Here is a 15,651-nt window from a genome sequence, read left to right on the forward strand (position 1 = left end):
TTTTATTCTAACATCTTGATTTGAATGGTCTGAAATGTGTCATTACCACATAGCAGTTACATAAATTGCAATGAAGAAAGCCTAAAGAGTTGGATGCTTTTGAAAACCTATTGATTGTATGGATTATCTTTCCTTTCCCATGTTAATTATTGACCAAGTCCCATATATATTATTTCCTACATATCCTTGAATTCACTCACATCTTTCCATTCTCTCCAGTGCCCTGGTCTAAGCCAGAGTTATCTCTTACCTAGACTACTTCAAACACTTCCTAAATAGTATACTCTATCTAGTCTCTTCTTCTAGAATCCATCGTATACACAGTGACCAGAACACAAGTCAAGAGTTTCTATTGTGGCTCAGTGGGTTAAGAACCCAACTAGTATCCATGAGGATGTGGGTTTGATCCCTGGCTTTGTGCAGGATCTGACATTGCTGTAAGCTGTGGTGTAGGTTTCAGAAGTGGCTCAGATCTGGCATAGCTGTGGCTAGGACATAGGCCAGCAGCTTAAGCTCTGATTCAACCCCTAGCCTGGAAATTTTCATATGCTGCAGGTTTGGCCCTAAAAAGCAAAAGCAAAGCAAACAAATGAAAACCCCTCAAACCAAATAAACACCCCCCAAACCAAATAAACAAACAAAAAAGCACAAATCAGAGGATGTCTCTCTCCTGGTTTTAAACCATTTAGAGACTTGCCATTTTATTAGAGCAAGCATGAAAATCTTACCCTGGCTTAGAGTGCTAGCAGTTTGCTCCTGCTGCCCTATACAGCCTCATCTTAGACCACTCTCCCCTTAGTTATTGCCATGATGGCTTCCCAAAGGCTATAGGTTTTCTGGCTTCAAAATCCTCTGCTGGTTCCTCCACCTGGAATGCTCAAGAATGCTTCTGTCTGGAATGCACTTTCTTCACTTGGGTAACTTCCACACACTCTCCCAACCTCAGCCTAAACATGCCCTCCTCAGAGAAACCTTGCCTAAAGTTCAGACCAGGCCTCCAAAGCACCTAGTTTTTTCTCTTTTTATCACAGTCCTCTTCATTTGAACTACTTTCCCCACCAGACTCAAGGTGCTCCTACCAGAATTCAAAGTGGTACATAATATCAACCAACATTTTTGGATCTATCTATCTATCAACATTTTGGCAATCTGTCTGTGAGATATTACCTTCTTTAGGCCCTTTACCAAGGCTTTAACTTCTGAACATTAGTATTTCTGTAACTGTGTTCTGAAATACCCTCCTACATTGAGGGGTTGACATGTAACTGAAGACTGTAAGCCCCACCTTCAACTCCCAACATGGATTTCCTATATTCCAGCCACAGATGCCTTGCCATCATGACAGGCTTATAACAGCAGACCAGCCACAACTTCAGTGTTTGAGAAAGAAACATTTTTTCACCTTTAAGTACAAGATGTTTGTCAACCAGAGCACTGGTGCTCTTAGCAGACATCTGGAACTGCATCTCATGCCAGCTGGGCTCTGTCGTCCTCAGCCCATCAAATGAGGAGAAGAGAACATGCCAGAAGGAAACCACTACAACCATCAGCCAACTAGACTCAGAGCCCAGCTTCTCTGGGACTGGAAGGGCAATGAGAGATGGAGCTGTCCCATGTGCAGGACACAGGGGAGCATGCTGGTGCTGCTGAGAGGCTGCTGTGTGTGTTGGCTATAACCCTTGAGTCCCAGCATGGGAGAGGGACCATGCACAATGACTTCTTTCATGGAAAAACTCTATTCTGCAAATACAGATTTCAATGCCTGAATCACTCTCCTCTTAGGAAATCACAAGACATGAGAAAAGGCTTGTGCAGCCTGGCTTTCTGTGAGGCTAACATGACATGACATTCCAGCAAAGATATCATGGGGAGCCCCTCTGACTGGACATTGGAGCTTACTCACTCACAAGGACCAAACCTTATATATATATATTCTGTAAGACATTCTAACAGGTTTTGGACATAAAGAAGATAAGAGTAAAGGTACTGAACCATGTTTGCTAAGCCACATATAATTGCCTATTTTGTTACTGAAGGCACTTGAGATCATCTAATTCTGACAAAAATCCAGCGCCTTTATAATAAGATCTTCTCTTTCCTGACCCTCCTGAGAAAGAACTCTACTCCTGTAAGCTATGCTTGTTCTTTTCTTTCAGGATCTTTTACTTCATGCAGAGAGCCTAACCCAGTGACAAGATAAAGGACAGAGTAACAGAGTGTGGTCCTCCTCAGAAAAGGATACATGTGATCACCAACATAGACCTCAGCATCCTTTCTTTCTTTTTAAAATTTTTTTTTTCTTTTTAGGGCCGCATATTCAGCATATGGAAGTTCTCAGGCTAGAGGTTGAATGAGAGCTGCAGATGCCTGCCTACGCCACAGCCACAGCAATGTGGGATTTGAGCTGCAACTGTGACCTTTGCTGCAGCTCACAGCAGCACTGGATCCTTAACCTACTGAGCAAGGCCAGGGATTAAACCTACATCCTCATGGATACTAGTCAGATTTGTTATCACTGAGCCACAACGGGAACTCCAAAGCATCCTTTCTATGTAATGGACTGGAAGGACTAGGTTAGTGGTCAGCAAATGTTTCCTCTAAAGAGCCAGATATGAAACATTTTAGGCTTGTGGGCCATATAGTTTCTGGAGCAAGCCCTCAGCTCTGGCATTAAGGTGTGAAAGCAGCCACAGACAATTCCTGGGTAAATGAATGGGTGTGGCTACATGCCAATAAAACTTTATTTATAAAAACAAGTGTGAACTAGGTTTGACCCATGGGCCATAGTTTGCCAGCCCTAGAAGACATTATCTCTTAAAAGCATTGATGTAATAATCCTAGAACATGATTATCAAGTTTGAGTGCTTTCTTGGTTTAGAAAAATATTTAAAACATACGTGCTATATATATATTTATGTATATATACATATATTTATATATGCTCATATATATATGTACACACACAGATATCTTTCATATATTTATATCTATACCTATTTCTGACTAAAAGAAACTGAATTTACCCTCATGACCAAAACTATAAAAAAGTAAATAAAAAATAAAAAATATGAAGCAATGGTTTCAAGATGCCAGACACTGGGCAGTGAAGGGCAATAATCCCTGAGAGACAGGAACTAAAACAAGGTAAGCCCATGTTGCCCCAGCTTAGCACCTTGAGAGAGTTTACAGGCTATAACACAGGGAAACCCAGATGGACTCAGTGGACTCCCTCAATTTAGCAGAAGGTGCTGAAAGGAAATTAACCAGCCTGGAAAGCCTCATGGTTCTTAGGGCATTAGGCAGAATGCAGTGTAAAGTGAACAAAAGAAACAGAATAGAGGGTTTTGAAATACATCCAGATATATAAGGACAACTTATTTTCCACAAAGATGCAAAGGCAGTTCAGTAGGGAAAGAATAATCTTTTCATAACACAGTAGTGGGACAAGTTGGGTATCTGTATGCATAAAAATGAACTTCAATATATACTGCATACCATAGATACAACTAATCCAAAATAAATGATAGATATAACTGTAAAAACTAAAACAATAAAACTTAGAGGGAAAAGAGAAAATCTTTGAAACCTTGGAGTAGGCAAAGATTTCTTAAACATAATACCAAAAGAACCATCTATAAAAGCAAAAATTACTTTTTTTTTTGTCTTTTTAGGGCCACACCTGAGGCATATGGAGGTCCCCAGGCTAGGGGTCTAATCAGAGCTTTTGCCACCAGCCTATGCCAGAGCCACAGCAACACTAGATCCAAGTCACATCTGCAACCTACACCACAGCTCATGGCAATGCTGGATCCTTAACCCCCTGAGCGAGGCCAGGGACCGAACCCGCAACCTCATGGTTCCTAGCTGGATTTGTCTCCACTGTGCCACAACAGGAACTCCAAAAAGCAAAAATTATTAAGTTGAACTTCATCAAAATTAAAATCTTCTGCTCTTTGAAAGACACTAAAAGAGTGAAAAGATAGCCACTGGCTGGACCATAATATTTGGAAATCATATAGCTGATAAAAGATTTGTACCCAATATATACAAGAACACAACACTCAACAATAAGTAAAGACCCCCCCCACCACCACAAGAAAACAGGGCAAAATTTGGATAGACATTCCACCAATGAAGAAATCAGTATGGCAAATAAGCACATGAAAAGAAGGTCCACAGCATTGGCCATTAGGAACCTACAAATTAAAACCACAATGAGAAACCACTATACACTTAGTAAAATGTCTAAAATTAAAAAGGCCAACTATATCATGTGTGTTTGTGAAGATGTGGAGAAACTAGAACTATCACACACTGCTGGTAGGAATGAAAGTGGGAAACCACTTTGGAAAACAGTCTGTTTCTTAAAATGTTAAGCATACATCAACCATATGATGCAGTCCTTTTATTATTAGGTATTTAATCAAGAGAAATGAAATCATGTGGTCATACAAAGACTAGTACATGAATACATACAGAAGCTTCACTGTAATAACCAGAATGGGAAATCATTCTGTTGTTCCACAGATGAGTGGTAGAACAAGCAGTGGTATATCTGTACAATGGACACTAATCAACAACAGAATGAAATGCACTATTGATGCAAGTTACAGTGTGGATGAATGTCAACATAATTATGGAGTAAAAGAAGATAAATCTCCAAAAAGTATGATTCTTTCATACTACATTCTAAAAATCCAATCTAATCTATATAGTTGCCTGGGGTGGGACAGGAGTGTGAAGGAATGATTACAAAGGGACACAAGGTAACTTTTGGGAATGATGAATATGTTCATAATGTTGATTGTAGTGATGGCTTCATAGATGCATCCATATTAAAACATTAAATTTTAGACTTTAAATATATATAATCTTAACTGTATGTCAATTATCTCTAAATAAGGCTATTAAAAAACTTAAATGTCATGTCCCAATTTCCAAAGCAGCATTATTTAATAGTCAAGACATGGAGGCAACCTAAGTGTCCACTGACAGATGAATGAATAAAGAAGATGTGGTATTTCTAAGTAATGGAATATTACTTAGACATAAAAAATGAAATAATGCTATTTGTAGCAACATGGATGGATCTGGAGGGTATTATACTTGGAGAAATGAGTTAGACAGAGAAAGACAAATAACGTATATTATCACTTATAAGTGGAATCTAAAAAATAAACAAATGAATATAATAAAACAGAAACAGACTCAGAAAGAACAAACGAGTTGTTACTAGAGAGGAGAGGGAAGGAGAAGGACAAAATGGGGAATGGGATTAAGAGGTATAAACTATTATGTATAAAATAAATAAGCTACAGGATAGACTGTATTACAAATTATTGTAATAATATTGTCATATTTTTTTAAATGGGGTATTAGCTATAAAAATGTAATCACTATGTTGTATCTGAAACCAATACAGTGTTGTAAATTAATTATAATTAAATTAAAAAAACTACTTAAAACAGGGAGGAGACAAGATGATGGAAGAGAAGGACTTGAATTTACCTGCTCTCACAAAAACACCAAAATCATAACTGTTGAACCACCATTGACAAAAAGACTGGAACCTTCTAAACAAGATATTCTACATCCAAAATCAAAGAAGACACAATGAGAGAGTAGGAGAGGGTGCTTTTGCAATATAATCAAATACCATAGCCACCATGTGGGTAACCCACACACTGGAAAATAATTATATCTTGGAGGTTCTTCTACATGAGTGAGAATTCTCAACCCCAAGTCAGGCTCCCAAGCCTGGGGATCTAGCATCAGGAGGAGCCTTGGGAGCATATGGCTCTGAAGGCCAGCAAGGCTTGAGTGCAGGAGCTCCATAGGATTGGGGGAATTAGAGACCTCACTCTTGGAGGGTGCACACAAGTTTTCAAGTGGACTGGAACCCAGGGCAAAGCAGTGACTCCATAGGAACTGGAGCCAGACCTAACTGTGTCTTGGAGGGTCTCCTTGGGAGGCAGGGGTCAGCTGTGACTCATTGGGGCAGAGACTCCAGGGAATATTCATCAGAATGAGCTCTCACATCAGTCGCCATTTTGATACTGAGAACTGGCCTCAGCCAACAGCCTATTGGGATGTATCAGGCCAAAAAACCAACAGGGTGGGAACACAGCACCATTGACCACCATACAGGCTGCCTAAAGTCGTCCTGAGCCCAGAGCCATCTCCAAACACATGACTTGACATAGCCCTGCCCACTAGAGGGGTAAGACCCAGCTCCATCCACTAGTGGGCAGGTACCAGTCCTCCAAACCAGGAAGCCTACAAAAGCCTCTAGATAAACATAATCTACCAGGGTGCAGATACCAGAAACAAGAGGGACTACAATCCTATAGCCTGTAGAACACAGGCCACAAACACAGAAAGTTAGATAAAATAAGATGGCAGAGAAATATGTTAAGGAAAAAGATAAAACCCCGGAAGAACAACCAAGTGAAGTGGAGATAGGCAATCTGACTCAAAAAGAATTCTGTGCAATGACAGTAAAGATTATCCAAGATCTCAGGAAAAAAAAAATGGAGGCACAGACTGAGAAGACAAATGTTTAAAAAAAAAATCCAGAAGATTTAAAAAACAACAATTACCAAAAGGGGATAAATGGTAAAACAACTGAAATGAAAAAGACACTAGAAGGAATCAATAGCAGAATAAATGAGGCAGAAGAGTGAATAAGTAAGCTGAAAACATATTGGTGGAAATCACTGCCTTGGAAAAGAATAAAGAATGAAAAGAAATGAGAACTCTGGGACAACATGAACTGTACCAACACTCTCATTATAGGGGCCCCATGAGGAGAAGAGAGAGAGGGCCTGAGAAAATATTTTAAAAGATAATAGCAAAAAATTCCCTAATATGGGAATCACTCACTCATGTCCAGGAAGCACAATAAATACCATAGAGAATAAACCCAAGGAGGTACACCATGAGACACATATTAATCAAACTGATCAAAATTAAAGACAAAGAGGAAACATTGAAAGCAGCTACAGCAAAACAACAAAAAACACACAAGGGAAACCCAATAAGGTTATGTGCTGATTTTTCAGCAGAAACTGCAGGCCAGAAGGAAGTGGCATGATATACTTAAAGTAATGAAGGAAGGAAAAAATCTACAAACAAGAATACTCTACCCAACAAGGCTCTCATTCAGGTTTGAAGGAGAAATCAAAAGCTTCACAGACAAGGAAAAGCTAAGAGATTTCAGCGCCACCAAACTAGCTTTTCAACAAATACTAAAGGAACTTCTCTAGGTATAAAAGAACAGGCTACAGCTAGAAACAAGAAAACTACAAATGAGGAGACTCATAGGTAAAAGCAAACATACAAATTATAAAGGTAGGAAATCTCCACAAATAAATATGATATCAAAACAAGCAATCATGAGAAGAGGAGGGTACAGATGCAGGATACTGGGGATGCATTTGCAATTAAGAGAACAGCAACTTAAACAAATTTGTGTATATAGACTGCTATGTCAAAACCTCATGGTAATTGTAAACCAAAAATCTACAAAAGATACACACACACAAATAAGAAAGAACAATCCATACACAATACTAAAGATAGTAATCAAACCACAAACCATGATCAAGAGGGATTTTTTCCAGGAATACAAAGATTTTTCAACATCTGCAAATCAATTAGTGTGATACACTGAAGAATAAAAACCATATGATCATCACAATATATGCAGAAAATTTTTTTGATATAATTCAACATTTATTATAAAATACTCCAGAAAGTGTACCTAGAGAGAACCCACCTCAACCTAATAAAGGCCATATATAATAAACCGCAGCTAAAGTCATAGTCATTGGTAAAAAGCTGAAAGCATTTCCTCTGAGATCAGGAACAAGACAAGGATGTCCACTATCACCCTTTTATTCAACATAGTTTTGGAAGTCCTACTCATGGCAATCAGAGAAGAAAAAGGAATTAAAAAATCCAAATTGGAAAAGAAGAAGTAAAACTGTCATTCTTTGCAGATTACATGATACTATACATAGAAAACCCTAAAATGCCACTAGAAAATTACTAGAACTCATCAATGAATTGGGTAAACTTGCAGGATACAAAATTTATACACAGAAAAATCTTATGTTTGTATATACTACCAACCATCAATAAGAAAGGGAAATTAAAGAAACAATGTCATTTACCACTGCATCAAAGAGAATAAAATACCTAGGAATAAACATACCTAAGGAGGTAAAAGACCTGTACTCTGAAAACTATAAGACACTGATGAAAGAAATCAAAGATTACACAAATAGATGGAAAGATATACCATGCTCTTGGACTGGAAAAAACATTATTGCCAAAATGACTATACCACCCAAGGCAATCTACATATTCAACACAGTCCCTATTAAATTACCAATGAAATTCTTCATAGAACTAGAACAAAAAAATTAAAATCTGTTATGGAAAGAAACACAGAAGACCATGAATAGCCAAAGCAATCTTGAGAAAGAAAAATGGAGCTGAAGAATCAGGATCCTTGACTTTAGACTATACTACAAACTACAGTCATCAAGGCAGTATTGTACTGGCACAAAAACAGATACACAGATCAGTGGAACAGGATAGAAAGCTCAGAGATAAACCCATGCATCTATGGGTTTGACAAAGGAGCTAAGAATATAAAATAGAGAAAAGTCAGTCTCTTCAGTAAGTGATGCTGGGAAACTGAACAGCTACATGTAAAAGAATGCAATCAGAATAATCTCTAACACTATGCACAAAAATAAACTCAAAGTGTATTAAAGATATAAATTTAAGACCAAATACTATAAAATTCTTAAAGGAAAATATAGGCAGAATATAAATCACAGCAATAATTTTTTGGATACACCTACTAGAGTAATGAAAATAAATAAAAATAAACAAATGGGACCTAATTAAACTTAAAAGCTTTTGCACAGCAAATGGAACAAATAAAAAAAATAAATAAACAAGGAGTTCCAATTGTAGCTCTAATGAACTCAACTGGTATCCATGAGGAATGGGTTTGATCTCTGGTCCTGCTCAGTGGGTTAAGGATCTGGCCTTGCTGTGAGCTGAGGTGTAGGCCACAAATGTGGCTCAGAACTGTTACTGCTGTAGCTGTGGCATAGGCCAGCAGCTGCAGCTATGATTCAACCCCTTGTCTGGGAACTTCCATATGCCATGGGTGTAGCCCTTAAAAAAAAAAAAAAAAACAAAAAACAAAGGAAAAGACAACCCACTGAATGGAAGCAAATATTTGCAAATGAAGTGACAGGCAAGGGATTAGTTTCCAAAACATACAAATGGCTCTGGCTCCTTCAACTGTATATCAAAAAAATAAACAACCCAATCAAAAAATGAACAGAAGATATAAGTAGACATTTCTCCAAAGAAGACATATGGATGGCCAAAAAGCACAAGAAAAGATGTCCAACACCACCAATTATTAGAGAAATGCACAGCAAAACTACAATAGGGTATCATTTCACTCCTGCCATAATGGCCGTCATCAAAAAGTGTACAAATAATAAATGCTGGAGAGGGTATAGAGAAAAGGGAACCCTCCTATACTGTTGGTGGGAATGTAAATGTGTACAACTACTATGGAGAACAGTATGGAGGTTCCTTAATAAACTAAATATAGAAATACCATATGATCCAGCAACCTTACACTTGGGCATATATCTAGAGAAAATCATGATTTGAAAAGATACATGCACCCCAATATTTATCGCCACTCTATTTGTAATAATCAAGACATGGAAGGAATCTAAATATCTATCCATGGAGGAAAGGATAAAGCAGATTTGGTAAATATATACAATAGAATATTACTCAGCCATAAAAATGAAATAATGTCATTTGCAACAACATAGATGGACATAGGGATTATCATATTAAGTGAAGTAAGTCAGAGAAAGACAAATATTATATGATGTCACTTATTATATGTGGGACCTAAAAAATAATGCAAATGTTTCACAAACCAGAAACAGGCTCACAGACTTTGAAAAATAACTTATGGTTACCAAAGGGGAAAGGCAAGGGGAGGGATAAATTAGGAGTTTGTGATTAAAATATACACACTATTATATATAAAATAGATAACCAACAAGGACCTACTGTACAGCACAAGGAACACTACCTAACATTCTTTTTTTTTTTTTGTCTTTTGTCTTTGTTGTTGTTGTTGTTGTTGTTGCTATTTCTTGGGCCGCTCCCGCGGCATATGGAGGTTCCCAGGCTAGGGGTTCAATAGGAACTATAGCCGTCGGCCTACACCAGAGCCACAGCAACGCGGGATCCGAGCTGCATCTGCAACCTACACCACAGCTCACAGCAACGCCGGATCGGTAACCCACTGAGCAAGGACAGGGACCAAACCCGCAACCTCATGGTTCCTAGTCGGATTCGTTAACCACTGCGCCACGATGGGAACTCCTAATATTCTGTAATAACCTATATGGCCAAATAATCCGAAAAAGAATGTAGATTTATGTATATGTATAAAACCGAATCACTTTGCTATACACCTGAAACAAAACATAGTAAATCAACTATACTCCAATATAAAATAAACATTTTATTAAAAAGCTTCTGGGAGTTCCCTCATGGCTCAGCGGTTAATGAACCTGACTAGGATCCATAAGGATGCGGGTTTGATCCCTGGCCTCATTCAGTGGGTTAAGGATCTGGTGTTGCTGCTGTGTAGGTTATAGGTGTGGCTCAGATCCCAAGTTGCTATGGCTGTGGCCTGGGCTGGCAGGTGGAGCTCTGATTCAACCCCTAGCCTGTAAACTTCCATATGCCATGGGTGTGACCCTTAAAAAGCAGAAAAAAAAAAAATACTGTCTAATATATGTCAAACATATCTAGATATGTATTATTCTTTTTCAAAAAACAAGGATACTTATCAAAAATGAATACCCTGATTTAAATGAATATAAATTTCTGATACATGTTAAAAACAAAATTATTGAAAATCATAATTGAAGGAGTAAAAATTTTAAAAAATGAGACCATTTTGGTATTCTATTTTATACTATTGTATATTCACCAATTAAACTTGTAAGTATAATAACTCTTGGCTATATCTAGTATTGGTAATATGTGGGGGGAATAGGAAGTCTCATATAGTGCTGGTGGATATATACATGGGTAAAACTTTTTTGGAGGGCAATTTGACAACATAAAGCAATAACCTAAAACATACAAACTTTTGGATATAATAATTCCACTTCTAGAAGTTAATTCTAAGAGGGATGTACACAGGATTTAGAAATAAGAATATTCATATCGATGTTTTTATATTAACAAAAGATTGCACAGAACTTAAAAGTTCAATATTAGAAAATTAGTTCAATAAAATATAGATCCTCCTACAAATGCAGCCATCAAAAATAAAACTGTAGAAAAATACCGAGACATGGAAAGATGATTTTTATATACCATTAAATGAAAAAAGTTACAAGCATTATGATTTGTAAAAGTTAGAATATGATTTCACTTTAGACAAAAAATACATATAATACATAATATATATTAATGGCTAGGAAAAAGATATTTTGCACTGGTTACTTCTTGGCTAGATAATTACAGATCATATTCATTTTTTTCTTTTTGCTTCAATTTTTAATTACTCTACAATGAAGACACATTGCTCTTATAATAAAACTCCAACACAAGTTATTTTTCATAAAATATCAATGCTAAAAACATATAAAATGATACTGTGAGAAATATTAGTCTTAGGCCTTAGTGGCCAAAAAATATATTTAACAGAAGACTGAAAAAGTGTCTGGGTGCTATGGGGAGGCCTGAGATGCTGCTGCTCTGAAAATGTGGCCCTGTGGGGTACGCTTGGGCCTGGACACCAAAGGCAGTGGCATGGGCGTTGGCTTTGCCCAGAGCAGTTGGCACAGTTGAGCCTTCCTGCTCAAAGGATAGGTGGAAAACAAGGACAGAAAATTTAGCACCTGCCTTGCCTGGGACAGTGGATTCAGTTAGCCTAGGTCCACCCTGCACGGTCAGGCCTCCACTGGGCCTTTTCCATGTCTATGTCATACAGAAAAGCATGTAAAAGCAGCAGGGGACTCCCCAGTTCCAAGTCTTCATTTACAATATGGGAAGTGAGGCCCAGATGAGCCCATGCACGTGTCACTCCATCAACGTTCCATCCTGAATGTTGTAGCAGTGGCTTAAAGTGACATCAATACCAGAGTGTCTGAAAACTAAAACAGCCATTTCTGGAATAGGCTTCCCCTTCTGGGGAGCTCAACACTCAGAACTTTATGGAGAAGAGTTAGCTCTGACATATGGCTTAAAAATCCCCAAATCTCCCTTCTCCCTTTCCTCCCATGAAGACATGAGAATCCAGGTTCTTGAATTATTGTCCCTGTGCTACAGAATCAGGGAGTTCTTTGAATCTGTTGCAGCCAAATAGCCATGTAGATGAGAGAAATACATACAAAGGAATCTCAACCAGTACTGGCTATAATGGGGTTGGCAAAAGGCTTTCATCCTATAGTTCAACTGCCAACGCGAGTGGTGGGAATGTTAACATGAATTCCAAGGTAGAGCCTGGGCTGAGTGAGTGTCATGATTGATTAGGGGTGTCTTGGATGGGGAAGGGGTGATTAACAAGTATCTTTGCCACATATTTCCATTCTGATCTAGAACATCTGTTAGCCTCAAAATAGTGTTTCTTTCTTTTTTTTTTTTTTTTTTGTCTTTTGTCTTGTTGTTGTTGTTGTTGCTGCTATTTCTTGGGCCGCTCCCGCGGCATATGGAGGTTCCCAGGCTAGGGGTTGAATCGGAGCTGTAGCCACCGGCCTACGCCAGAGCCACAGCAACGCGGGATCCGAGCCGCATCTGCAACCTACACCACAGCTCACGGCAACGCCGGATCGTTAACCCACTGAGCAAGGGCAGGGACCAAACCCGCAACCTCATGGTTCCTAGTCGGATTCGTTAACCACTGCGCCACGACGGGAACTCCAAAATAGTGTTTCTTCATTAAATCTCTCCACTATTGATTACACATGCTTACAGAATGTCAGATTGAGTTTGTCAAATATTACTTTAACCACATCATTCTCCTACTTAAAAATCCTTTAAAGAGCTCTCCCCACTTCCCACATAGCAATCCTACTTCCATAGCCTAATAATCAAGGTCCTCCACAATTTGATGCTATTGACCATTCTAAATTCTGAGCAACCTTCCATACAATCTCCTCTCTGGCCCTTCTTGTACCCAGAACCCACAATCTGGTCTAAAAGGGCCACCAATGGGAGCCAGGGATGGAAGTCGCCAATGGGACTAACAGATCGGGATGAGCCACTAGCTGGGGAGGTTCAAGATGGAGGGAGGCTATTAGAATGTCTGCAGTAGGGGTTGGAGTCACAGCTGAGTGGACAAACTCTAGTTGAGACTTGCTCCTTCTGAAGGTCTGGTTTATATTCTAGATCAGCTGCCTGTCCTCAGCTTTAAAGCAATGGGGTTTTACAGCTGTTTCAGAACAGACACCTGATCCATATCCCATACCTTTTCATCTCTGGGCTCATGGCACCTTCCTTATCTTGAGTGCCTGTTTCCTTTGCACCTATTTGAATCCCCGCCCTCCATCCTTCAGTGCTTAGCTCCAAAGAATAACAATGAGGTTCTGGTCCATCTCAACTGCCCTACTTCTTAAAGTCCTGATGCTTGACATTCCTGAAGTCATCTCCACAATTCCTTGTGGATCTGTCCTAGTTCTCTGGTATTGGCAAGACCCTGACATTCACCATTGGAGTCCATTTTGCCCACACAGTTACATTACGGATACTGGTTCATTCAAGTGGAGTGGTCTGAGGGCGAGCTAGGGAAGAAGGTGTTTTTTAACTCTTAGATTTAAATACGAGTCTGAGGTAACAAAGCACCATAAACTAGGAATAGAATGCAGCAGCATAAAGCACAATAAATTCTATCGTCCATGGCTAAAATAAGACAAAATATTATTTCAGAATAAGGGAGAAAGAAAATAAAGCTATCATAGAAAAATATGAGCAAGTTAAACTTTCCAGCATGCTGAATGGCACCTGAGTGACCTAAGAGTTATTGAACTTGAAAATAAACAACTGCGGTGCATCTTGCTAGTGACTGGGCTATGATGAAGAGTTACAACAATTTCTCATAGTGATGGGCCTAAAATAAAAAGTTTACAACACACACATTTAATTTAGAATAAATTCACCATTTGTGTGCCAAAAAAAAGAATCAGCAGCAAGTTTAAATTTCTATGAATTCTGATCAACATGATGTGGAAAACACAACACCAAGTTTGCGTTAAGTTAAAAGAAATAGAATAAGGCTACTCATTACCTGTGTTTTATTTTTACCCAGATCAGAAACAGAGAAATCAATAGATTTTTCCCTATGCTTAATGCATTCTTTGCTAATTTCAGATAATAAGAAAACTGAAAAGTAATCTTTCTGTAATTACTCTAAAGATAACTAAGCCCTATGGCCATATTAAGTTATCACCAGTATGACTGGGAACCTATTGGCCTCCTGCTCCCTGATAGAGGATGAGAAGAGTAGAGGAACTTTCAACACTGATCCAGGGGAATAATTCTAACTACCACGACAAACATTTGGGGCCATACATAGAATGGCATTTCCTCCATTTCGTAGGCCATTTTTTTCCCCAGGCCTTTGAAGGCAGAGGACTTCTTCTCTACCTTGACCATCTCCAGATACATGTTGGAAGGTAGAGGTTGTTATGGCCTCTCCATGATTCTGGGGTGAGAGGTCCAGGATCTGGATGCCCTTGAACAATTCTCTGCTACAAGAGGGTGCCAGCCATGTGGGCAATAACTTGGCAGAGGTTCCCAATGACAGATGCAGGGAAATTGTACCTGGTGGGGTTATTGAAACACCTGCCTTGTGGAGTCTGTCTGGGTTGGTTTTTGGTCCTACCTACAGAAGGAGGCTTAAACAGACTGCCTGGCTTTGGGGAGGTACTGATATTGCAGTTTTCTCCTTGAAAGCTGCTTATAGCTCTAATTTAGGTAAGATGGGGTCAGGGGATGGTGGTACTGGGATACTATTGGCAAGGGCAGAGGAGGTATAGGAGCTCTTCTTTACTGTATCTGCCTCCAAGCTTTATCTGCCTCCAAGTTTGGGTGTCAATCTGATTGAGAGGAGGACTGTGGCATCAGTCCAGGAGGATTCAGAAAGGAGCCATGTTGGACTCTGGACAAGCTAGAGTCCAGATTAAGAATTGCATTTGCCTCCTCTGGAAAGTCAGCCAAGTTTCCACTGGTGAATCTGGATTGTGTAGGCAATTTAGTGATTTCCTGTTGGCTACCCCCCAGGGCTGCCTCCCTCCCACCTGCAAGCAGTCACCCATCCATAAATCCTGTCCAGCCCTGGACTTCTGCCTAATGTTCCAGAGGGTTGGACTCACCAAGGAGAGCAGAGTTCCCAGGATCCAGGACCAGCTGTGTTCCCAGAGGAGATGTCAGCACTGAAGGAAGGTTCGGTCCAGTGGCTGAGAGCATGGCCCTGATGTCTTCCAAGTGCACGGGGACGTGGGGGGGATCTGTGAGAAGGCAGATGGTGAATCAGGCAGGTGAAAGTGTGAAGGCTGCATTACGTGGAGAGGGAGA

General features: G+C 39.3%; 1 protein-coding gene across 28 annotated transcripts in view; it reads right to left on the reverse strand.

The window, feature by feature from the left end:
• The window catches only part of ADAMTSL1 (ADAMTS like 1), a 1,005,193-nt gene that overhangs the window by 76,807 nt on the left and 912,735 nt on the right, over positions 1-15,651 (reverse strand). For 21 of the 28 annotated variants that reach the window (XM_084984414.1, XM_084984443.1, XM_084984447.1 and 18 more), the window contains one exon: positions 15,450-15,584. In XM_084984414.1, coding sequence (XP_084840540.1) covers positions 15,450-15,584 — 135 coding nt within the window. Of the gene's footprint in view, positions 1-11,611; positions 12,692-12,997; positions 15,585-15,651 lie in introns of those variants that run through there. The other 7 variants (XR_014821152.1, XR_014821138.1, XR_014821132.1 and 4 more) reach the window with 1 other exon arrangement.

The sequence above is a fragment of the Sus scrofa genome, chromosome 1, assembly GCF_054392235.1.
Source record: "Sus scrofa isolate SSC_HxYL_T2T_F1_AM1 chromosome 1, Sscrofa_HxYL_maternal_Yorkshire_Landrace_v2.0, whole genome shotgun sequence".
In the NCBI taxonomy this organism is placed as follows: Eukaryota; Metazoa; Chordata; class Mammalia; order Artiodactyla; family Suidae; genus Sus; species Sus scrofa.